This window comes from Vidua chalybeata, chromosome 3, assembly GCF_026979565.1.
Source record: "Vidua chalybeata isolate OUT-0048 chromosome 3, bVidCha1 merged haplotype, whole genome shotgun sequence".
Taxonomy (NCBI): Eukaryota; Metazoa; Chordata; class Aves; order Passeriformes; family Viduidae; genus Vidua; species Vidua chalybeata.
The window spans coordinates 111,693,810-111,717,485 of record NC_071532.1 but is presented as its reverse complement, the minus strand read 5'-3'; the positions used below and the strand labels follow the sequence as shown (position 1 = coordinate 111,717,485).

Below are 23,676 nucleotides of genomic sequence, written 5' to 3'. Positions count from 1 at the left end.
CAGCTGTCCAGGGCTCCAGTGGAGTCCCCATCCCTGGAGGGATTAAAAATCCCTATGGAAGTGACACTTGGGGACATGGATCAGTGGTGGCAGGGAATGATTGGACTGGATGATCTTAAACATCTTTTTGAACTTCAACAATTCCGTGGTTCTCTGATTTTTTGTCACTTAAATGCTTCCTGATTGGAGTTGCAGGTTAATTAACTTGAAGATCACATAACTTTCCTAAAATCTAGGGAGAGAAAACCAAATTCACTTATTTTTTTACTCTGAGCTGAGATCCTTCCACTTCTGGCCTGGCAATAAAACAACTCGAAATTGGGAAAGTTGTGGTGGGCTGTTGGAACCCTGGATGCTGAGAATTTTACATTTTCTGTGCTGACAGGCACTGACCCCCAAGAGAACTCTGCATTTGACCTGAGGCCGTGCAGAAAGCTTCCAAAATTAAATTATAGCACAGGGATTACGTGTGTGGAGTTTGAATAGAAGCGTGTAATAGGGTGGAAAACTTAAGAGTTTGGGGTTTTAGAGTATAGTAATAAATATAAACAGGGTGGAGGTTTTAGGGCAGAGGCTGGTCCTCCTTCTTCACCTTCTTCTCCATGGGTTTGGGTGGTTTGGTGTAATTGGATAAAAAAGTCCACATTGCAGGCCACGGGTGGTTGGTTATTGGATTAAAAGTAAAAATAATTCAGGTGCCAATTCTTAATTCTTTTATCCGTGAAAGGCCTTGTAGAGGGAGAGATAGGGCTCCATTTTGAGTTTGTTAGAGTGGAGTGCTGCAGAACTCACTGCCTGTGAGACTGTGACACAGATAAGAACTAATGAAGTTCCGAGTCCAAACATGAAATATCGTCTCGAGCATTTAATCCCAACCCTGGCAAAAAGAAGTTAAGAGCCGACAGTGTGAGGACACTGATCTGCAGAGAGTGCAAACCCTAAGACAGAGGCTGAATAATGATATTTTCTGTGCTCTAACCGTGCCAGAATCCATTTCCTTGCACGCAAGGCTGTATTTGGGTCAGGAGGATGCCTCCCCATCTGGGAGACAATGCCTCTCTTTTTTTTGTAACCCTTTTTTAGCACAACTCCCAGGCGTTCCCTGCCCTCCGTGCTCGGGGAGCGCCAGGTCCGCTCCCAGAGCCCCGACACGCTGGTGAGCACGGCCTTCTCCAGGCACCTCTTTGTTCCCAGAGCCACAAAACCCGTGGAGCTTTCTGGAATGACTTCCCTGGGCTCCTTTCATGGGAGGATGTCCTATTTCAGCAGCCCTGAGCACAAAGAGCTCTCAGTGTTAAGGTTTGGGGATGCTTTGCTCGGGCTCAGGGCGTGCAGAACGAACGAACGTCGAACCGCGGCGATCCAAAGTTGTGAGGTTTTGGGAAGAGGTGCAAGAGTCATGAAAGAACTGTGGCAGCACTTTGTAAAGAGCTTGAAAAGGGATTTTTGGGGGTAGAGGAGCGGATAAATAACAGGGTCACTCTCTGCACTGACAGTGCTGTCCCTTTCCACCCACAGCGATGTCTGGGATGCAGGGAGATTCCCTCAGAGCAGCAGCCAGCAATGGGACTCCTCCTCCCTCCTGCCAGGTTTTTCCCTGAGGGAAAAACTCCGAGCTCCACCATCCCTGGGGGTGCCTGACACTGGCCCAGGTGCTGGAATCACACCCTGGTGACACTTGCCAGGGATTTCACCTTCCGGAGCTGAGTGGATCCACGACCTCCTCTCTTCTTCCTCTCGGCCGCCTGCCTGCTCAGGTCCGGGGTGTGCCCTCCTCCCTTCCTCCTCCTGCAGAGCAGAACACAATAATTCCAATAAATGCTGTGCACTTGCTGCCCTGGGGGTGATAAAAGTCAAATCCTTTGGGATGTTGCCACCTGAAAAGACGTGGCTTGAGATAACACATTTTTTATCTTGCCCAAAGACCACAATCAGCCACCAGGGCTCAGGGGAAGGTGGGAACTTGATTTTTTTTTTTTTTTTTTAAAGTTGTGTCTAAATTCTGGCACTCAAACACAAGCTGAGGACTCAGTGATTTAAGCTAAGTCTGCCTAAGATGTTACAGCTCCTTGGGGAAATTCACAGAAAAGAAGTTGAGCTGAATCGATTTGGGAGTTTTCAGTGAAGTCTGTGTGACCTGAAGTGTAAAAAAGGCTGGGGGCTGCCCCTCCAACAAGGTTTATTCGGTGTTTTTTGTAGCCAAATAATTCTATACATGTATTTGCATTTTTGGTATTATATGCAGCTGCTATTACATTCAACACAATTAACTGGCAGAACAGGAATATTCCAGAGTGTGAAAATTAAGTGAATTGCACTGGAATATGGCCAGTAGCCACATTTTTTTCCAATATCAGGAGTAAAATCCAGACTCTGAGGCATTATTATTTCTAAGCACTCAGGCAGGTTCATTATCTGAAGGCATTAATTCCACATTCAAATTCCGTGATATGGAATCTGGGAATTTAAAGCAGAAGCTCTGAGTGGTTCTCCCAGTGTCTCTGGGCAGCTAAAAAAGCACAGTAGGAATACAAAACCATGGATATAAAGGGCGGAAATGGACTCTAAAAGCAGCTTTTATCCTCTAAAAAAACCAGGATCACACCACCAGCACGTGTCCAGTATTCCCTCATCCCAGTCCAGGACCATGAAGTCAAATCCAGCATTATTTCAACTAGGAAACTGAAGAAAACCACAACCAAGGGAGATAATTCCATCCAAAATATTCCAGCTGGGAATGAACTGGCCATTTTGGTGGACCTGGCAGTGTCCAGTTTATGGTTGGACTCGGTGATCTTAAAGGAGTTTTCCATCCTAAATGACGATGTGACCTTTGGGCAGAAGGCAGCCCTGGCCTTGTGACTGTAGCTATTATTGTAAAGATCACTGTAAAATATTATTGTAAATTATTAGTGTAAATTATTGATGTATTAGTGTGAATTATTATGGTAAATTTGGGTATCTGCTGCTGTGTTCTGGTGTCCAAATCGTGGTTTCAGATCACCCCCACAACCCAGCTCCAGGTCAGGAAAACGCAAGGAGTGAGGACGAGGGAAAAGGACAGCGGGTCTCACTCCCAGTGCTGAACTTGCTGTTTCTCACCCAATTTTCCTCCCTTAAGGAATATTCTCGATTCCCACACGCCACAGGGAGCTGGGCTGGCTTTGGAGCAGCACAGAAAGGGAGAGGAGAGAGAGGAGCGAGGGGATGCGGGGAGGACGGGGCCGCTCCGAGTCCTTCTCACGCGAGCGAGCCCCTCTTTGTCAGAAACGGGGCCTGCGCCGCCGGCAGTACAATTACCCAAAGTAATTATTTTCTCGCCGGGTAAACACTCCAGGACAATATGCAACTGTTTTTTAGAGCCAGCCCGTGGCCCATAAATTACCCCAGGCTGGGGAGGGGGGAAGGACCTGGCGTTTTGGCCGTGAGAAGGAGCAGGGCCCTGTCTTGAGGCACAAGGCCGCGGCCTTGGCGCGGCTCCAGCACGCGATGGAATCGGATTCATTATTCATGATCGAGTGGGAGGCAAATCTTTTGATTTATTGGCAGCCAGCAGCACAAACAGCAGATGCCTTCCAGCAGAACTGTGCACGCAGGCCCTGACAGAAACGCCCTCCCGGGCCTCTGAAGGCAGAGCAGAGCCCCAGAGAAAAATTTCCTAACTCGCTTCAGATAAAAATCTTTCACTTCCCCCATGCAATATTTCTTTGTGCCCAGAGAGGCAAATCCTTCCTTGCTGATCTCTAGAGGATTTTTTTTTTTTTTTTTTTGGTCTATAAACAAAAAGCTGCTTGGACAATCAGCAGGCAGAAAACAAACCAGACCTACCAGAAATCATGGCTGTGATAAATTACAACACTGATAGTCACAGCTATAATTCTATTGAGGGATTTTGATAACCCCTTCCAGGCAATTTGTAATCCAAGCCTGTCTGTATCTCTTCTCTATCACCTCACCACTCCCTTGGCTGCACGTCTGATGCTTGCTGTTCTTAATTTCCCTGCTCAGTGGCTGGGAAGCTTTTCCCACACTGTCCCAACTAAACCCAAAACCTCCCAGGGAACTTTCTGGGGGATCTCTGTCCCATCCCCTTCACTCCTTCAGAGGGGTTTTCACTGAGCTCCTGGGCACAGTTTTAGGGTACAAACTCCTGCCTTTCTGTGCGACCAGCAAAGAAATCCAGCACAAACAAAAAAACAGGTGTCAGCGATCATCCAGATTGCAAATGAACCCCGTTTTTTTGGGCACTCCCCAGGGTTGTTGTTCTCCCCAGTGAGCACTGCCCAGCTGCTGTCTGGAAATGTATTGATCTGTTTTTCAAAGCTAAAGAGCCAATTATGGTCTGATAGCCTGCAGAATGTGTTTTGTATTTCCACTTAGAGGACTCCATTTCCACCGCACTGCCTAATTGGGAATTGACTCGTTCTGCTTCCCATATTTCTCTTTTTTTTTTGGCTAAACAAGGATGAGTTCTCTGCTAGGAATTCTCAGCAGTGTTGTTTGGTGCTGCCGTGGGAGGGAGAAAGCAGCTGATGACTCAAGAAGGCCAACCAAGAAACAGACGAAAACTCTTCAGCATCACAGATGACAAGAAGTCACTTTTCCATGAGCAGTTTTAAACTTAAAGAAATTTAGATTAAATATTAGGAAAAAAACTTTCCCTGTGAGGGTGGGGAGGCCCTGGGCTGGAATTCCAGAGAAGCTGTGGCTGCCCTTGGATCCCTGGAACTGTCCAAGGCTGGGTTGGACAGGGCTTGGAGCAGCCTGGGATAGTGGAAGGTGTCAGGGTTGGAACCAGATAGATTTTAATGTCTCTTTCCACCCAAACCATTCTAGAATTCCATGAACTTTGCCATTTAAGTGTCAATATTTCACCTTGACGTGATGAGCAGCAGAGTCCTCCCCTCCTTTGGACCAGAAAACAACTGCAGAGCGAGGTCGGGCTCCGAGGAGATTTTAACCAGGCCCAAGAGTTAGGAAAAACTTATTTTTGTTTGATTACCTCTTAAATTCTGCAAAATCCAACCTGGAATTAGGGAGATTAATTTGGAGTCAAGGCAGCAGCCAGTGACTCGTCTCACAGGTTGCTTTGATGGCGGCGTCAGGTATTCCTTTGATGTGATCCTCTTTATTCACAAGGAATTCTCCACAACTTCCTCGGCACTCAAGTGGGGAAAAAAGCTTTGTTGGCTCCCAGTCAAGGTGCTGGGCTAGAAGAGCTCCCTCCAGTCCTTTTCTCCCCACCACACTTTGGGTTTCTGCGAGTTCTGCCACGTCCTCAAGGAAACCCCCACCCCTGTTCCTTTCCAGACTGCAGCAAAAGCCATTTCCCCTCCCAGATTCCCTTTGGCAAACGCCGGGAAATCGCTTCTGTTGTTGCAGGGTCTCGTTTTACACCGATTGCCTTCCTCCCGACATCCATTTTACATGAGGAGAGGTTGTTTTGCCCTTGAGCTCCAGCTCATCTGAAGGAGAACCTGGAATTGCCGGCGGGGTGGGAGATTTTTATCTCGGGATTCTGTTCTGCCTCCCAAGCTGAGCCCTGGTCAGGCAGGGTCTGCCTGCACTGAGGTGGATTCCTGGGAGGCTCCAAACCAAGGCTTGGCATCCCACAGGGACACCGGGACCACACGGTGACCTGCCACCCCCGCCAAAACCTCGGGGACGCTCAAGGTGGTGTCCCCCTGCTCCGGGGATCCAGCTGAAGAGCTGAATTCCCATTCCCAAAACACATTCTCCACAACACAGAGCCTCGGTGGGAGGATTTTTGGGAAGGCACAGCAACGTGTCTGTGGAAAAGAAGCATCGGAACGGGAACGTCGTTGTGGGAGGGGGAGGCTGGGTCAGCACCTGAAACGTGGCACCTGTGCTGCTGAATAATCAGCACAGATGAGCCTGAGCAGCAGCAATTACCTTCAGCTTAAGTGATATTAAAGGCAGATCCTCAATAAACAGGCAAATCTCACGGAATTCCTCTCTCTCCTCGCAATAATCCTCTGTAATTGAGGATAAATGGCAGATTTGCAGGAACACTTGTCATTAAAACATTCCCCACAAATGGAGACGGGCTGGGATCTCACTGGGGAGAGGCAAACAGGGAGTGTATTTATTATTTACTGTCCCATTATTTCAGGCGAATTGTTTTCACCTGGTTCCACAGCGCAACGCTGGGACAGGCGACTTTTAAACTCTTCAAACAAGGCTTGTCCCACTTTTTTCATGGCACAGGAAAATCCTAAACCTCACAGAAATGGCACAAGAGAATCCTAGACCTCACAGAAACCTCTGGGGGCTGCTACACAAAACCACTGAGCACAGCTGGAAAATAATATTAGTTTTGTTTGCAGCAGGATGCGTTCACTGAAAATACTCACTTAAAACCCTCAAAGAACACGACACAAAAGTGGTGTTGGAGTTGGGAAACATCCCACAGAAAGAGGGTGAGGTGGAAACTGGGAAGTTCTTTGAAGTAGTGCAACATCCAAGGACCAGGGGACGCGGATTAAAATGTGATTCATAAAAGGTTTTTGCTCGGGGAGCTCCGCGGAACACCCCGGAGGAGCGGTGGGTCCGGCAGAGTTAATCACGTTGGGAAAGAGCTGCGAGAGTGCTTGGCCAAACAATCCCTGGCTGGGGTAATTCCCGGGCTGATTGTTCCTGGGCACTGGGATAATCTTGGCTCGGCTGGATATTTGTTTAAACACAGCCCGGGTGCTTTTCGCCGTGGCTCTGTCGGTTCCCAAGGTTTTTGTTGGCACGGCGGGGAGGAATCTCCTGCTCGGCGTGGCGAGCCCGTGGATTCCCACAGGAGCCAGGGAACGGTGGAGAGGATCCATCGCCTCTTTGCCAGGCTTGGATTAATGGCAGCGTCGCCCTTTCCACAGCAGCTGGGCTGAGCCGACCCCCGGGAAGCATCAGAGGTGGCGTTTCCAGGGATTTACACAAGGAAAGGGTGAACTCTTCCCACAGGTCACTCCCACACCCTCCCTGGGCTTGTTAATGCACAGAAAACTGACCCTGGATCTAAGATTTGGAAAACCTCTGATGCCAGAGGTGACAAAGGAAAACGTGGGGCAGTTCTAACACAGATCCATGTGCAAAACTCTGCTTTGGGAGGGAAATGCCTTTCTTTTTTTTCCATGTGGATAATCCTGGGAGCCCAGGAAGTGATGGATCCAGGCAGAGCAGACACAAATACCATTCATCACTTCCATGCTCTGACATCCTCTTACACCTGCCCTGCAATTCAATCATCCCAACCTCCTCCCAGCCAGGAGATCCTCCGAGAGATAGAATTACATTTCATCACAATTAATTCATTCTTCCTCTGCCCCTGCGAAACCCACACATTCCTCTCAGCCTGGCAGCTTGATGTGAAAAATCTCTCCAACAAACCCCTGGCCTGATTCCTCCCGTTCCAGCTCTGTAACATCCCCCAGGAGTTCCACCCCGACGAGTTGTGCAGAAAGGACACAAAGCAGTGGCCAAAACCGATCCAAACAAAAGCCAAAAGAGCAGGAAAATGGGTTTGCAACCAGAACAGGCAGAGGGACGTGGAAAATCTTGTGCCACGGGGAAAAAGGAAAAGAGGTGAAAAGCTCTTACGCCTGCCTGGCCTGCTCGATGGGGTCGTAGTTGTCCAGGTAGTTGTAGCGGATGGTGTCCGTGGGGTTCCTGTCGGATGAACGCCAAGGAGGGAGCTCTTTTTTCCCCCTGGTTGTCCCCAGTCCTGCCACAGAAGGTTTCCTCTCTGGGACGTTGCTTTTCACTGGCTGCACGTCGATAACGATGAACTCGTCCTTGGAAGGAGTCTAAGCGGAGGGGCGGAAAGAAGAAAATGAGCTTTGGCCTATGATGAAAATCAGACTGGCCTAAATGTAGAGTTGTAATAATTGGGGATGAACTCAAAATTGGTCTCTGCGGGCTCCATTATGGTCAGTGCACAGAAAGAGGCACCTTGGCAGTGCTTGCCACCACCCAAGCCCTATAATCCCTACTAAGATGAGCTGCACTGCTGTTGAGCTGCATCAGCCTCTCTCTGTCAACTACAGAGAGCCTGATTTAAAGCCAGACTTTGCTTTAAATTAAAGGGCTGAGCTTTGAATTCAGGGCAGGAGGATCCCAAAAAGATCATGAGACAGAGGGGCTGGGAGCCAGATCCCCCGTTTTCCCAGTGGGGGCAAACACCCGTGGAGGAGGTGTGATGCCTGGAGAGGCTGCCTAGAACAGAGGCTAGACAGAGTTAGAGAAATAAAGCAGGTATTGATTAAAAAGAACTTCCAAGGATACACCTCGAGCAGTACAAGGGCCTGGCCAAGGCTACACCCCAGGTGGACGATGGGTCACTGTTGGATTAATCCCTTTTCTGACCCAGAGATGGGGCAACTGAGAGGCATTTAAAAAACTTTTATTCCATTTTCAGCCTCATGTGAAGGGGGGGGACAATACAGATGTTATAATTCACACCATCACAATCAGAACCCAACTATTCCTTAATAAAACCACATTATAAGCGTTTCTTAACCTATCAACTTGTACCACACCATACTACAAATACCTCAAAACCAATCATCTAAAATTACCCTTCGTGGGTCCTACTACAACGCATCTTTTGTAGTTTTATTTCTCTAAAGCACCCAGTCTCATTTGCAAGGCCATCCTTTGAAACTTGTTTCTAGTTCCATTTCTCTCTCAGCAATGCCCGTCCTATTCCATGGCATTTCTAAGCCAGCATTTCTTATCTCAAGGTTTGCATACAGATGTGTTGAGCCTTCTGTCAGGCTTTGAGAATTCTCTACAAATCCATTTCCCACAGGTCACGAGTTTTCACACTTGTATCAGTTTTGGGCCGTTTGCATATTGGGGGTTAATTATTCAATCACAGCTTCAGCTAATGACGTCCCATCCTCCCAGTTTGCGCCCATCAATTCGATGTTGTTTAAACTTTTTGGGGCCTGAAGCTGAGACGTGTCCTTGGTTCTCGGTCTGGAAAAGGATTGTTTTGTCTGACTAAACTGTGAGGAGAACTTGCTAACACTCTGTATTGAGTTAAAAACTGTTGGAGCCCCGGATTCCGAGAATTTTAAACTTTCTGTGCTGAAGAGAACACTTTATTTGACCTGAGGCCGTGGAGAAGGCTTCCAAAATTGAATGGTAGAACTGGGATTGCAGGTGTGGAGTTTGAATAGAAGTGTGTAATATCACAGGGTGGGAAACTTAGAGTTTAAGGGTTTAGAATATAGTAATATCTATGCAGCTAAGATGGAGGTTTTAGGGCGGTGGCTTCACCTTCTTCTTCATGGGTTTGGTTGGTGTTTTGTAATTGGGCAGAAAAGTCCACGTAGTGGAATTTGAGTGATTAGTTATTGGCTTAAAAGTGAAAATAATTTAGGTGTCATTTCTTAATTGGATAGTTTAGCCTTAAAAGACCTTGTAGGGAAAGATAGTTAGCCATTTTTGAGCTCGTTATAGCAGAATACTGCAGAACTCACTGCTTGTGAGACCGCAACATCGGTAAGAAAAAATAAAACATTTGAGCCTGAACGCGAAAAACCGTCTCGAGCGCTTCTACCCCCAGCCTTGACAGAGGCAGAGAACAGAAGTCAAAGGAATCGACAGCACCCGAATGCAGTGCAGAGTGTGGAAAATCTGCAAGCTGAGGCTGAAGGCACCAGCTGGGGGCCTACCTTGGGCCTGGAGAGGCGCAGCTCCCTCACCATCTCGATGTAGTGTTTTTTCCAGACGCCCTGCTCGAAGGGCGTGGGGCAGAAGTTGAGGAACCACCCGAAACGCAGGCACTTGAGCATCCACAGCTGGTCCAGCTCCGACAGGTACTTCCAGTGCCAGCTCACCTGTGAATTCCCAGCCACTTGAAAACCTCCCTGGGGTTTAAAGCGTCCGAGGGTTTGGATTTCTGTGCTGGGGATGTAATTCCCACAAATCCTTAAATGACTTCAATTCTTCTGCGTTGTTAATGCTCCATTTAAACCTTTGGTTAAAGCATTTAGACCTTTGAAGGCCTTCGTGATGTGGGGCCCTTCCAACTCAAGATATTCTGTGATTCTAAGGAATTTTCTACCCTATTGTCATGGAGAGTTTGAGTTGCATCCACATGAAATGCTAGAGAAAGTTACTAAAGCAAGGCTTAGCCAAGCTGAGATTATTGTATATTCTTAAATAACATGGAATATTACATTAGCACAGTAATAATGTCACTGAAAACAAACTTATTAATTCAAAACCACTTTGGGCAGCATCTCACAGCGTTTTACAGGATGCAAACAGATTTTTGGAGACTTAATCATTTTGCTCCAAAGCCCATCTGTAATTTTCTGCTTCTCCACATCCAACGCTTGACCTTTGGGCATTTTAAAGGATCTGTTTTCCTTACAGGATCAAATGCTGTTCTTTACAAAAGCACAAGCCAATATCTCAAAGAATTAAGAGCTCTGCTCACAGTGCAAGGTGTTTTGGAGGAATGTGATTTTTAGGAAGTACCAGCCTTCCTTTCTGGGAATAACCAGCCTTGAAAATGCCACTTTTAAAATGCTTTAGTACTGAGCATTTAAAATTACTCATCAATTCCATGAATCTTGGCCAATCTGGCTCATTTTAGGATCCCAGGAATGAGCATCACTAAGCATTCACCTAAATTTCACCAAAAATCAGTGTTTTCCTTTTTTTTTTTCTAACTGCTTTGTCCTGGCTTTCTGAACCCCAGGCAGGTGCTGGCTTTTTTTTTTTTTTTACCTGTGCACATCGACAGAGGCTCCGTGGGTCCAGGAAGGAAAATATGTACAAGGACAGGACTCGAGGGAGCCTCGTGGTAAAATCGACGGCCTCGGTGGGGACTCGGGCCTGGAGCTGCTTGGCACAGAATTTCTGCTGGGACAGGGAGCAGCGTTCCAGCAGGTCCACCAGGATCCTCCTCCTCTGGCCATCTGTCCACTTGTCAAACTGGAAAAAAAAATTTAAAAAAAAAAAAAAATAGGAGTTTCAGGTGCAGAGAAACCGGAGATTCAGCTTCTTAAAATAAAATGGGGTGAGGGAAAGCACAGGAGCAGCAGCTTCTGGTGAGTCACTCCAAGGGAACAGAGCGCTGGGAACAAATGGAGAGGCTACATGAAAAGAAACTCTGAAGCCACAGAATGATTTCTAATCCTCAAAGGATCCAGCACAGCCTAGGCCAGGACTAACTCTTCTGGGATCAGCTCTGAGACTTGGCTTCTCTCATGGAACGGAGACTCAGATGGGTGAAAACTCATCTGAGCAGACCCCAGTGATGAATTCATTGCTGATTCCTTCTCCCCTGATACTTTATAGTTCTCAAAGGACCCAGGACAGCCTAGGCCAGGACTAACTCAGGCTCCTGGGACTGGCTTCCCTCACAGAAACGAGGAGACTCGGATGAGTAAAAACCCATTTGCAGGCTGCAATGATGAATTCATTGCTGATTCCTTCTGCCCTGACACTTTCTAATCCTCAAAGGATCCAGGACAGCCTAGGCCAGGACTAACTCAGGCTCCTGGGATCAGCTCTGAGACTTGGCTTCTCTTATGGAAAGGAGGAGACTCAGGTGGGTAAAAACCCATCTGAGCAGACCCCAGTGATGAATTCATTGCTGATTCCTTCTCCCCTGACACTTTGTAATCCTCAAAGGACCCAGGACAGCCTAGGCCAGGACTAACTCAGGCTCCTGGGACTGGCTTCCCTCACAGAAACGAGGAGACTCGGATGAGTAAAAACCCATTTGCAGGCTGCAATGATGAATTCATTGCTGATTCCTTCTGCCCTGACATTTTTAATCCTCAAAGGATCCAGCACAGCCTAGGCCAGGACTAACTCAGGCTCCTGGGATCAGCTCTGAGACTTGGCTTCCCTCACGGAAAGGAGACTCAGATGGGTGAAAACTCATCTGAGCAGACCCCAGTGATGAATTCATTGCTGATTCCTTCTGCCCTGACACTTCCACGGCCCCCCAACTCTGAGTGCCTCACAATTTGTGAAGTATTTTTTCCTCACAATCCCCCCACACGGGCTGCGAGGGGCGGGGCAGAGGGAAACCTAACGAGGGAAAATCCGCAATGGCAGCAGAGTCGGGAAGACTTTTCCAGAGCTGATGGCAGGTAGCTGAAGAGGAGGATTGAATCCTCAGGGATTGAATCCGTGTGGGAGGAATTCAGGGAAGCTTTGCAGAGCTGGGCAAACAGGGTGGGAGTGACGGCAAGGGCCTGTCAGCGGCCATCTCCTGGGAGGAGGCCACCTCGGGCCCACAAATCCCTCAAATCGGCCCCACAAATCCCTCAAATCGGCCCCACAAATCCCTCAAATGGCTCAAATCTGGCTCCAAACCTGCAGGATGGTGGTGGCAGCAGGGAGGAAAAGCCCCGGGATGGTGCTGGCGGCGGGCAGGAGCAGCAGGAATTCCCCGTGGGAAGGGCGGGATGGTTGGAGAGGGTTTTCCTGAGGGGAAATGTGGATTTTGCTCCGTCCTGGCTTAGCAGAGTCCAGAGTGTGTGGAGATGGGACAAGGGGAATTGTGGTGTAGGGTTTTGGGTTTTTTGGGGTTTTTTTGGTGTTTTGGTTTTTTGTTTTTTTTTTTTTTTTTGTTTGTTTGTTTTTTGGTTTTTTTTGTTTTTTTTTTTTTTGTTGCTTTTTGTTGTGTGGGTTTTTTTTTTTTTTGTTTGTTTTTTTGTTTTTTTGGTGTTTTGTTTTTTTTTGTTAAGGTCAGGATTAAATGTGTAAGATGGTATTTCCTGTTAGGACTCAGATGTTTATGAGTTCTTATTTTTATTACAGTCTCACAAACCCTGAGTTCTAGAGCACTACACTTCCAACATACTAAAAATGGAGTTGTATAGCTCTCTCTACAAGGCTTTTTAAGTAGAAACTGTTTAATTAAGAAATGACGCTTAAATTATTTTCACTTTTAACTTAATAACTAACTACCTGTGGCCTGCAATGAGGACTTTTTTATCCAATTACACAAAACCACCCAAACCCATGAAGAAAAAGGTGAAGAAGAAGGATTAGTTTCTGCCCTAAAACCTCTGTCTTGCTGTAGATCTGTTACTGTATTCTAAAACCTTAAACTCTACGTTTTCTGCCATGTGATATTACACCCTTCGACAAACGTGACCTCCAAAAATTAAATATAAATATACAAATATAGATACAATTTAAAATATAAAAACAATTATAAATACAAATCTAAATAAATATATAACTATAATTATAAAATTGCTACTTTGAAAAATGAGAAAAAAAGTTCTCCCAGTGTTTTTTTTATTATTATGGATAAATAAATAGTTTAATGTCCACTGTCCCTTCTTTTCCCTGACAGAATGAAATTAGAAACAGAATCCGAAATGTAGATTAGAAATGCAGATTTTTTTTTTTTTTCCTCTGCTTCCTCCCCACCCCAAATCTATGTTCGAATGGAGGACTGGCAGAATAATAGTTTAAAATGCACTGTGCAGAGGAAGGTGATTGAGAAGCATTTTCTTTCCTGATCATTTTTTAAGAACTCCTTCTGTATTTATTTATTTATTTTCCCCTGGATGAATTCCAGTGCTGGAGAACAAACTCCAGGAAGCAAACAGCTCTTCTCCTTTTCACAAACACCTCTGCAACACCTTCAAGAAGGTCAGGATGAAGAACGTGTGGGATTGGCATTCCTGAGATTCTGGAGAGATGAAAAGCCAAGTAGAAAAAGCTCCCTGTCTTTTCAGACACAGCGAATTAAGGAATATTCCCTTTTTTAAATGCCTGTTTTTCATACAACTTTCAATTCTAATGATGCTTAGCAGGGTATTAAGGGGAAAACTGAAAGTAGAACCTGGGGATTTAGGGCTTAGAAATGTTCCCTGAGAATAAAATCGGACAAAGGGGGACAGAGGAGGTTCTGCCTGTCCCCTTCTCACCCTTGGCTTGAAATAAAAGGGTTTTCTCTGTCACACGAAGGGGGAAAACCTCTGCTCCCCACCCCTGATCCCAGCCCCATGCTCTGCTCGTTGAAGCAATCCCCGATCACCAGTTTGCCCTGGTAAATTTCTGTGCGAGCTCCCGAGACAAGGGAGTAGCTGGCTCAGTCTCTTCCACACCAAGAGATTAAGTGAACCAGTCAAAACAAATCCAGCTTCACTTCCCAGCAGACGGGAAGAGCTGCTCCTTTTTAACCCTTCCCACCCTGCCGTGGGTTTCCCAGTGGGGGAATCCCTTCCGTCCTCCTCAACCTGCGTTTAAACTCCATTTAAACCAGTGTCGCAGCACTGGGAGCACTGGGAACGCCCGGCGGCAGCAGCCAAGGGGTTAAATTGGCACGATTTGTCTCTTTTCCAGCATTAGCGAGTCCCCATCCCACTTTTGTCTGCTTCCTCCGCGCGGATCCTGCCCTTGGACGCGATTACAGCCGCCCAACCAGTCGGACCGGATTCCCCTCGCTTCTCCTTCCCTCTCCCCGCAGCTTTTCCCCAAAACAATGTCACCGCGGGGATTGTGTGGCATCAGGCCGCGCTGGATCGGTTTGCGATTAATCCATGAGTGCACACACACAAATAACGAAGCCTGACGTGGAGGGAGAGCCCGGAGAGGCCCCTCTGCTGCCGGTTTTTCTGGCTCCAGCTGGAGAGAGAGAGGGACACAGCCCCCGTCTCCAGCCCAGGTTGGGATCCCTGTGCTCGGCAAAAGGAGGAACGGATTCTCCAGAAGACAAACAACGTTCCCCTCCTGTTGGAGCCCAGGGCACGGAGGATGTTTCTCTGCCTGTCCGGAGAAGTCCTGATCCTCCAGGAGAACACCGCTTTTAGCCTTGGTCCATAGAGAAAGCTTCCAAAACTTTAAGATAAATTAGAATCTGCGAGGGTGTAAAATAGGGCAAAATAGTTTTTCACAGGGTGAAAAACTGAAGTGTTTTAGGTTTTTAGTATAGAAGTAGATAGAAGACAAGATAGAAGATTTTGAGTGTTGTCTAATCTCCTCTTGTGCTTCATCTGCTCCATTTACTACAGGATTAGTAGCACAAAGTGTTTAGTTAGAAAGAGCCGCAATGCAGATATTACATGAACAGACAAATAATTAGTTATTTATATATCTATAAATTAGTTATTTGTATTTATTATTTATATTTATTTTATATATATAATTAATTTTTATATATTTATATATTAGCTATTTATATATAGTAGAAAAGTAGAAATAAAATACGTTCTAAAAGTTAACCAGACAAAATAGTTTTAAAAGACCTTGAACCTGTGTGTCTTGTGACTTTTTTTGAACCTTTCTCCTTATACACTAAATCTAATGTATAAACAATCTACTAAACTGTTAATTAAAAAAAAAGCAACCTAAAATAAAACAAAACAACAACAAAACAACAACAAAACAACAACAACAACAAAAACACAAAAAAACCACCAAGAGTCCCATTCATCTCTCAATTCTAACACAAAACTTTTAAAAAGTCTCCCCACCAAGAGAACCTGAAGAGAGATTTTCATGCCCTCCCTCCCCAGTCGTCCTCTCCCAGTCCTGCTGGAAGGATTTAGTGGAGACCCAGGAGCCGGCTGAGAGGGTGAGAAGCAGACAAGGCACCTGATATCCATAAAATACCTTAATCCACCCAACCAAATCCCAAATAGCGCTGCTGCCAAGCAGCTCCTTGTCAGCAGTTTGGAGCTCTCCCTCCCCGGGATCTGCTGGGTTTCACTTTCCCCTCTGTAGTTACACAAAGGAAACCTGACATTTTACAGGAGAATCGTGGAAAGATTCGGGTTGGAAGGACCTTAAAAAGCTCCAAGCCCTGTCCAGCCTGGCCTTCATCCAGGAGCTGACCCCATGGCAGGTGACAGTGCAATGGCTCCTTCTTGTCACCAGGCCACTTCCCTTCCTCAGAGTCTTCCCAGGAATCTCCTCTTGGAAATGAGGCTTGGAGCAGCCCGGGATAGTGGAAGGTGTCCCTGCCCGTGGCAGGGGGTGGAATGAGGTGAGCTTTAAGGTCCCTTCCAACCCAAAATCTTTCTGTGATTCCCCTGTAAAATGTCAGGTTTATTTGTTTGATGGGGTGGTAAAAGTGAAAACTAGGCTGGGGACAGCCCTGACAAGGGAAGACCAATTATTATCAGCAAATTTAGGGGCAGTGCTGCAGCGTGAACAGAGATGGCCCCTGTGGGAGATGGATTTGTAGAGAATTTTTATCTAGAGAAATAAAACTGAATTTTTATCTAGAGAAATAAAACTATGAAAAATGAAGAGTATTACTACTAACTGTTACTCACGAAGAGTAATTTTAGATGATTAGCTTTAAAGCATTTACAACATAGTGTAGCAACAGCTAATAGGCCAAGAAATGCTTATAATATATTGCAATTAAGAAATAGTTAACTTCTGATTGTGATAGCGTGAATTGTAACGTCTGTATTGCCTCACCCTTCACATGAGACTGAAAATGGAATAAAAGTTTTTAAATGACTCTCAGTTGCCCCATCTCTAAATCAGAAGAGAGCATAATCCAACAGCCCCAAGAACGTGGTCCGTGGCCACCACCCTGGAAGAGTGTCCCTCACCTGGAAGGGCTCAGTTCCACACAGAGAGGTGACACGAAGGAAAACAAGAGGTTCAGTCACAGAATCATTTGGGTGGGAAAAGACCTCCGAGACCATCACGTCCCACCTGTGACTGATCCCCACCTTGTCACCAGCCCAGAGCACTGAGTGCCACGTCCAGTCCTCCCCTGGGGACTCCAAACCTCCCTGATCAGCCCCCGACCACCCTTTCCCTGGAGAAATTCCTCCTGATGTCCAGCCTGACCCTCCCCTGGCACAGCTTGAGGCCGTTCCCTCTTGTCCTGTCCTTTAGTCCCTGGAAGCAAAGCCCAAATCTTGCCTGGCTGCAACCTCCTGTCAGGTGCACGGAAACAGAAATTAAATCCCTTCAGGTCACCTCATTCTTTGTTTCTCAACCTGTGCTTTATGGACCACAACACCCTGGGAGACATCAAAGATGTCCTGTGGCCCCAGCGGGAATAAATAACAAAATGAAAATGTAAATCCCTGGAGGCGTGCAAGTAAAATCAGCAGGAATTAAATAAACAATGAGCATCCCAAGTTTAATCCAATCTTTATTTGGAAAGCCAAATGAAGGAAAACCACCGTGGCAAGGCCGCACGAGGCGTTTCCTGTTCTGCTTTTCCAGGAGGTTGGATGCTCCTTCCGTGGAAGAAGCTGAGGGACACTGATCTGGTTCACCGCCCGCCACAAGGCAGGATCTGCTCTCCCTGAACCATTCCTGGCAGTGTCTGTGGAACCTCAGAAGTCTCCAGATTCCACCCCTCATCCCCAGGCAAGCTGTTCCAGCAGGGAATTATCTGCAGCGCTGGATTTTGCTGGTGTCTAAATTGTGTCTCCGTAACTGCAACGGGAGCCCAGGATCTCCTGCCCTCTCCAAAGTGAGCACAGGGATCAGATCACTCCCTTCCTCTTTTCTGACATCTTCTGTGTTTATTAGAAGATGTTTTTACACCTCTTCTCCATCTTCCCTGCAGCACAGGGATGTTTTCCATGTTTTCTGGACCTGCTGTCTCCTCTGACTTGTTCCCAGCTTTCCCAAAACGCTGTGAGCAGAACTGGGAATGACTCTGCCTTTGGGATATTTCCCTTTATTTAGGACACTGTCAGCCTATATCCAGTTTGTGATCCACCCTCATTCCCAGTGGCGTTTTCTGCAGAGCTTCTGCATCCTTGGATTCTCCCAGACGTGAAGTTTTTGGGTGTCTCTCTTTCATGCAGCACTTTTCCCTCGCCCTTATCCGGCTGCAGACCGTTCCAGCCTGATTTCTAAACCCCCAAAATTCAGGAAACCACTCCAAGCCTGGCATCATCTGCAGATAGAATCCGGGAATCATCGAGGTTGGAAAAGCTCTCGGATCATCGAGTCCAGCCATTAAATGAGGATTTGTTTTCCGTTCCATCACCTGGATATTGCTGAAAGTGCTTAACAGGAGTTAGGACAGGCCTCAGCCTTCCAGTTTGAGAATAAATCCTTTACAGCTGCCCTGAGCACGATCCCAGCCATGAAATCCAAGCTCCAGCAGCTCCATTTAGCCCAAATTTCCCGAGACCACTTGGAGAAGATCATGGGAACCAACGTGGAAAATCCTGCCCGGAGCACTGAGATTTCTCCTCGTGGTTCCTCTCACACAACCCCAGGCTTGGTGGGGACTTCAGAGCAGCTTTTGTGCTTCCTTTCCTTGGAATGCAGGGTGGCAGGAGCACGAGGAGAGTCAGCTCTGAAGGAGCCTTCTGAGAGCTGCTGATCCAGTGTCATGGGAAGGGTGGGAAATGTGACCTTTCCCAGATGATTTAACCACTTGTGAGAGTGGCTGGAGGAAGGCTCTTCCCAGATTTTGGCATTTCTAGACGTCCAGCAATTTCCAAGAGACGGGTTTTATGTTTTCCACTTGCTGCCTATCCCATTAAAAGCTGGTTTTTGAACAATAATCACTCAATTATTTCATTTCCTTGGTGTCCCTGAAATTCCTTATTATCAAAACACAACAAATCATGGCAAGATTATTCCATATAAAGACAAATACTCCTTAAAAGCGAAGTATTTGCCTGTAAAAGACCATCTGAGATGCAAAAAAAAAAGATTCATGAGTGGCTTATTTAGCACAAAGAATAACCAGTTCCAAGCTAAACCAATCTATGTGTGCACTTGGTAGATAAAATGTTGTTTATTACGGATTTCAAAGACCCTCCAGCAGGCCACGGAAACATCTGAACATCCAGCATCTCCTTTGAAGATTTCACAGACATTTCCCAGGTTTTTTTCCATCTCATTTCAGCTCATTCCAAGGATGGAATATGATTTCCCAACTTCAAAACTTACGAAATGTGGGAACTGAGGGAACTGACACCTTTACTCTCCTCAAAAGCAGAGCAATCACATCAGGGAAGTGAATCCCTTTTTCCAAAGAGGAGAAATTTTACATTCCAGTGAGATAAACCCCTGATCATTTCCAAAATCTGCCTGTAGCAAATATTTATTTAAAGAGAAAATTTACCCATTTTCCAAGCAGGGATCTTCTTTCTTCAAATACCTATAAAACACACAAAAACCAGAAAATTGAGTATTTCGAGGGGACTCGGTACGTGCTGAGAAAAATCCAGCTTGAAAAACAATCCACGAAATATCAACGGAATCGCTGAATGGTTGATTTTGGGACAAAATTATGGAGATCCTTTAATCCAAACTCCCCAGTAGGATCAGCTAAGGGGGTAGCTCAGACATGCCCTTGAGTTTTGGGTATTTTATTGGATGCAGATTCCAGAACCTCCCTAAACATCAGGTTCTCCGCTTCTTTAATCATTCCCAAATCCTTGTGCTGGATTTATTCCATAAATCCATAAATTTCTTGTACCGGGGAGCCCAGAAATGGACCCAGAATTCCCGACCTTTCCTGCAGAGAGGGAAAGAATCCACATCCCTTCTCCTACCACCTACACTCTTCCCTTGATTGTTCCTTAGTCATCCTGTTGGGAATTTATCATTCCCGCACTCCTGGAACCTCCTGGATTTGATGCCACATCCCTGGAAGTGTCCAAGGCCAGGCTGGACGGGGCTTGGAGCAACCTGGGACAGTGGGAGGTGTCAGGGCTGGAACTGGATGAGCTTTAAGGTCCCTTCCAACACAAAATATCCAGGGATTAGGAGGCCACAACCTCTCTGGGAAATCTCTGGGTCTCCCCACCCTCACAGCCAGGAATTCCTTCCCAAGATCCCGTCTAAGTCTCACTTTTCCCAGTGGGAAGCCATTCCCTGTGTCCTGAACCTCCATGCCTTGTCCCAAGTCCCTCTCCAGCTCTCCTGGAGCCCCTTTAGGCTCTGGAAGGGGCTCTGAGCTCTCCCTGGATCCTTCCCTTCGCCAGATGAACACCCCAAGCTCTCCCAGCCTGGATCCGTGGGAATTCTTCTCTCCTGGACACGCAGTGATGGGAGGTGCCCCAGAAGCTGAACTTCCCACCTCTTTATTTCAGAAATTCCATTAATCCTGACTGAAATCCCGCATGGATTCAATCCCAACTCAGCAAAACCTTCGGGAATGGGATGACAAGAGCAGCCTTTGCTCCCCGGCCGCTTTGCAGTGACAATTCCCACCGAGGACGATCCGTATCAAAATCCAGAGGAGGATCTCTGACGTTGACCTTTATCCATAGGGAGCCGGACCCCAAAGCGCCAACACGTGGCTCCCCACCACCACAAAACCGCCTTCAAAACCCTCGGGATGGTGACCTGGGAAGTGAGGGAATGCTGGAAGTGATTTTTCCAGCAGACAGATCAAAGAGGGAGGAGGGGGAAAAAAGCCCGGCTTATAAGCGCACATAAAACAGCGATTAAACGGCGAGCGGGAAAACGCGCTCGATCATTGTGAACTCCAGACGTGCTCTTGCTCTGACAGCCTGCAGAGATGGTTCCTGCAGAGAAGGACATTATCAGTGCTGATGTCTGCCGCAGCAGCTGACAGCTTCGGCTCTGTCTCTCCCAGCAGGAGCGTCTCTGGCGAGGGCTGGAAAATGACATTTCTTTTATTTGCGCCTTGACAGTTATTATTTGCTTTATTTGCGGTGGGGGGACGTTGGAAAAACGGAGGGGTAAAAAACAAAACAAAACAAAAAAAAAAACAATGAACCTAACAAGCTGGAAAAAGAGGATTTGCCCCAAGGAAGTGATGAATAGTCAAAGATCTGAGTTTTGGGTTGGAGGATTCCGGGGAGGAGGGAGCTGTTTATGGTCTTTGATCAAAGAGAGACGAGGATTTGCTTTCAGCATTCTTGGAGACACATCTGAGCTGAGGCTCTCCCAAAGTTCTGCCTCTCCAGGCACTTGGGAGGGTTAATTAGCAACAGAATGGCCCAAATTTGGTGTAATAATCAAGCCCATGTCCTCTGCTCCAAGGCCTTTGAGCTACACCTGTGGAGTGCTCCGGGATGATTTTGGGATCTGCTGTCTCACATCCACAGCTTCAGGGGGTTTGAAGATGCTCAAGCGGCTGGAAAATCCCTCCATCCTTCGCTGGAAATGCCACTGGAGGCTCTTCTGCCTCAGACCTGAATTCCTGCCCAAATCCTCTCCCGAATTCCAGTCCTTCCCATGATGGAGTCTGAGGGGTGCTCCATCTCCTGCTGCTGCTTCATCCTCACCTGCAGCACCACCCTGGAGTATCTGGGATTTCATCCCTGGTTTCGCGACCGTGAACGATTCGGGATTTGCTGATTCTGCCTCCTCGACTTTGGCCTGACCCTGGTGGTGATCCCGCCTTTAAACCATGGAATCATGGAATGGTTTGGGTGGGAAGGGACCTTAAAGCTCATCCAGTTCCAACCCCACCATCCCAGGGTGCTCCATCCAGCCTGGCCTTGGACACTTCCAGGGATCCAGGGACGTTGAATCCAGGAGGTTTCAGGAGTGCATGGAATCACAGAATGGTTTGGGATGGGATAGACCTTCGGGATCATCTCTTTCCAACCCCCTGAGAAGATGTCAAATGTTAGGCAGAAATCCTTCCCTGTGAGGGTGGTGAGGCCCTGGAATGGAATTCCCAGAGAAGCTGTGGCTGCTCCTGGATCCCTGGAAGTGCCCAAGGCTGGAGCACCCTGGGACAGTGGGAGGTGTCCCTGCCCAGGGCAGGGGTGGAACGAGGTAGGATTTATGTTTGTCCCAACCCAAACCATTCTGGAATTCTGTGATAAGTGTACTCCTACCACGTCTGAAAATCCAGGGAAATCTACAGGAACTACCAAAGGAGGACCAGCAGAATTACCCAAAAATTTGTCAAGCAGCAAATTTATGACACCATAAATTCCCAGGTCTGCTCCTAACCATGGGATTTTGACGTTTCTACCTTGGACCAGCTCTGAATTCCACCGCTCCTGCCCCTCACTCCCTGTTCCAACGAGTTCATTTCTCACACGTCCCATCTCTCCCTGCTTTTTCCGCCCCCTCCATCCATAATTTCCCGTCCCTTCCATCTATAAATTCCTCGTCACGCTGCCTCCCGGGAGTGCAGAGAGGAGCAGACGTGTGACTGTACAAAAATGGCACCTTCTGCTTCCCCAGCTCCCTATAAATACCTCACGGAACATCTCCTGATTCCGAACGTCACAGCTAATTTTGTTGCAGCTATTTTTAATTTTTTTTTTTTTTTTTTTTTTATTACGCAGAGCAGCATTAAGGGTATAAAAAAAGGAATTTTTTTGGCCAGGTCAGTGGTTTAAAACCTGGATCAGAAACAAGGAAATATCTTTAATTATGAGTTTCTGCGAATCTTCAAGGTTGGAAAAGACCTCCAAGGTCATCGAGTCCCACCATTAATCGAACACCACCACATTCCCCATGTGCCAAAGGCCTTTCCGGTTCATCCCTGGCTTTTTTGGTTTTTTTTTCATTTTTTATATTAATTTCTTCTATTTTCTGGGATATTCTTGTGTATTCCTCCCCACCTGGAACATCACCGAACACTGGATTATTCAACAATCCAATATTGACCCCTAAAAGTTTTGCTGCAGCTCAATCCGACTGCTTAAGGAGCAGAGGGGTTAAAAAAAAAAAAAAAAAAAAAAAAAAAAAAAAAAAAAAAAAAAAAAAAAGAAAAGGTGGGAAATGTGTTTTTTAATTTCTGGTTAGGTCATGCTTTATTGCGCAGCGATGTGTATCTGCAGAAATAATGTTGGAAGGGTGCAGGAAACATCAAAATGATTCAAAGGCTGGAGGATTTGCCAGATTGAAAGGACTTCAAAGAGCTCAATCTCTTCGGTTTATCAGAAATAAAATAAATTCAAGTGTTGGCTTGAAGTGGGGTAAAAGTCCTTCCACGGGGAAAAAGTGCTGGATACAGAGTTTAATTAGGGAGTGAGGGAAAAATCAAATTCATTTTAATGTCAGAGATATCCAGGCAGGAGGAAAAGCTTCATGTTTTTATGGTATAAGGGATTAATCATGAGAAAATTATTAGGAAAGTGGTGAAATTTTAATTTTTTGAGGAATGACAGTCCTCCACCCGCCCCAAAAAAGCAGGATTTTGTGATTCTGAGCAAAAAAAAAAAATCCACCTTCTTTTTTTTTTTTTAAGCTATTGATTTGGCAAAATAGCAGTATTTAAATCAAATACTTGCTTAATTTAAATAGGTAAATCAGAATTTTCTATCTTTTTATTAGAATTTTAAAAATTATTTTGTAAATTTTTTTTATAAAATGTATATATTTTTTATATATTTATGCATCATGAGGAGTTTGTGTGTCTGATATTTCCATATTTCTAACAGGGAACAAAATCTCCAAGTTCTTATTCCATTTCCCATGACCACCTTTGACTCACACTCTGGGCTGAAACTGGAGGCTTTTGGTTCAAAAAAAAAAAAGCATAATTTTGTGACTTTCAGCAAAAAAAAATCCTCTTTTAAAAAAAATAAACCAATTATTTGACAAAATAGCGGTATTTAAATCAAATACTTGTTTGCTTTAAATAGGAAAATCAGAATTTTCCATCTTTTGATGTTAGGATTTATATACATTTATATATCATAAAGATTTTATATAGATTTTATTTTAGATTTTTTTTTTTTTTTTTTAGAGTTTTTATATCTTTATATATCTCCACGTTCTTATTCCATTTCCCATGAC

At 46.0% G+C, this 23,676-nt stretch overlaps 1 protein-coding gene across 9 annotated transcripts in view; it reads right to left on the bottom strand.

Moving 5' to 3' along the window:
- The window catches only part of FBXO16 (F-box protein 16), a 39,189-nt gene that overhangs the window by 6,674 nt on the left and 8,839 nt on the right, over positions 1-23,676 (bottom strand). For 5 of the 9 annotated variants that reach the window (XM_053939426.1, XM_053939417.1, XM_053939420.1 and 2 more), the window contains 5 exons: positions 19,061-19,096; positions 10,750-10,956; positions 9,687-9,851; positions 7,606-7,811; positions 1,695-1,788 (listed from right to left, as the gene is read on the bottom strand). In XM_053939426.1, coding sequence (XP_053795401.1) covers positions 1,695-1,788; positions 7,606-7,811; positions 9,687-9,851; positions 10,750-10,956; positions 19,061-19,096 — 708 coding nt within the window. Of the gene's footprint in view, positions 1-1,636; positions 1,789-7,605; positions 7,812-9,686; positions 9,852-10,749; positions 10,957-19,060; positions 19,097-23,676 lie in introns of those variants that run through there. The other 4 variants (XM_053939423.1, XM_053939418.1, XM_053939424.1 and 1 more) reach the window with 4 other exon arrangements.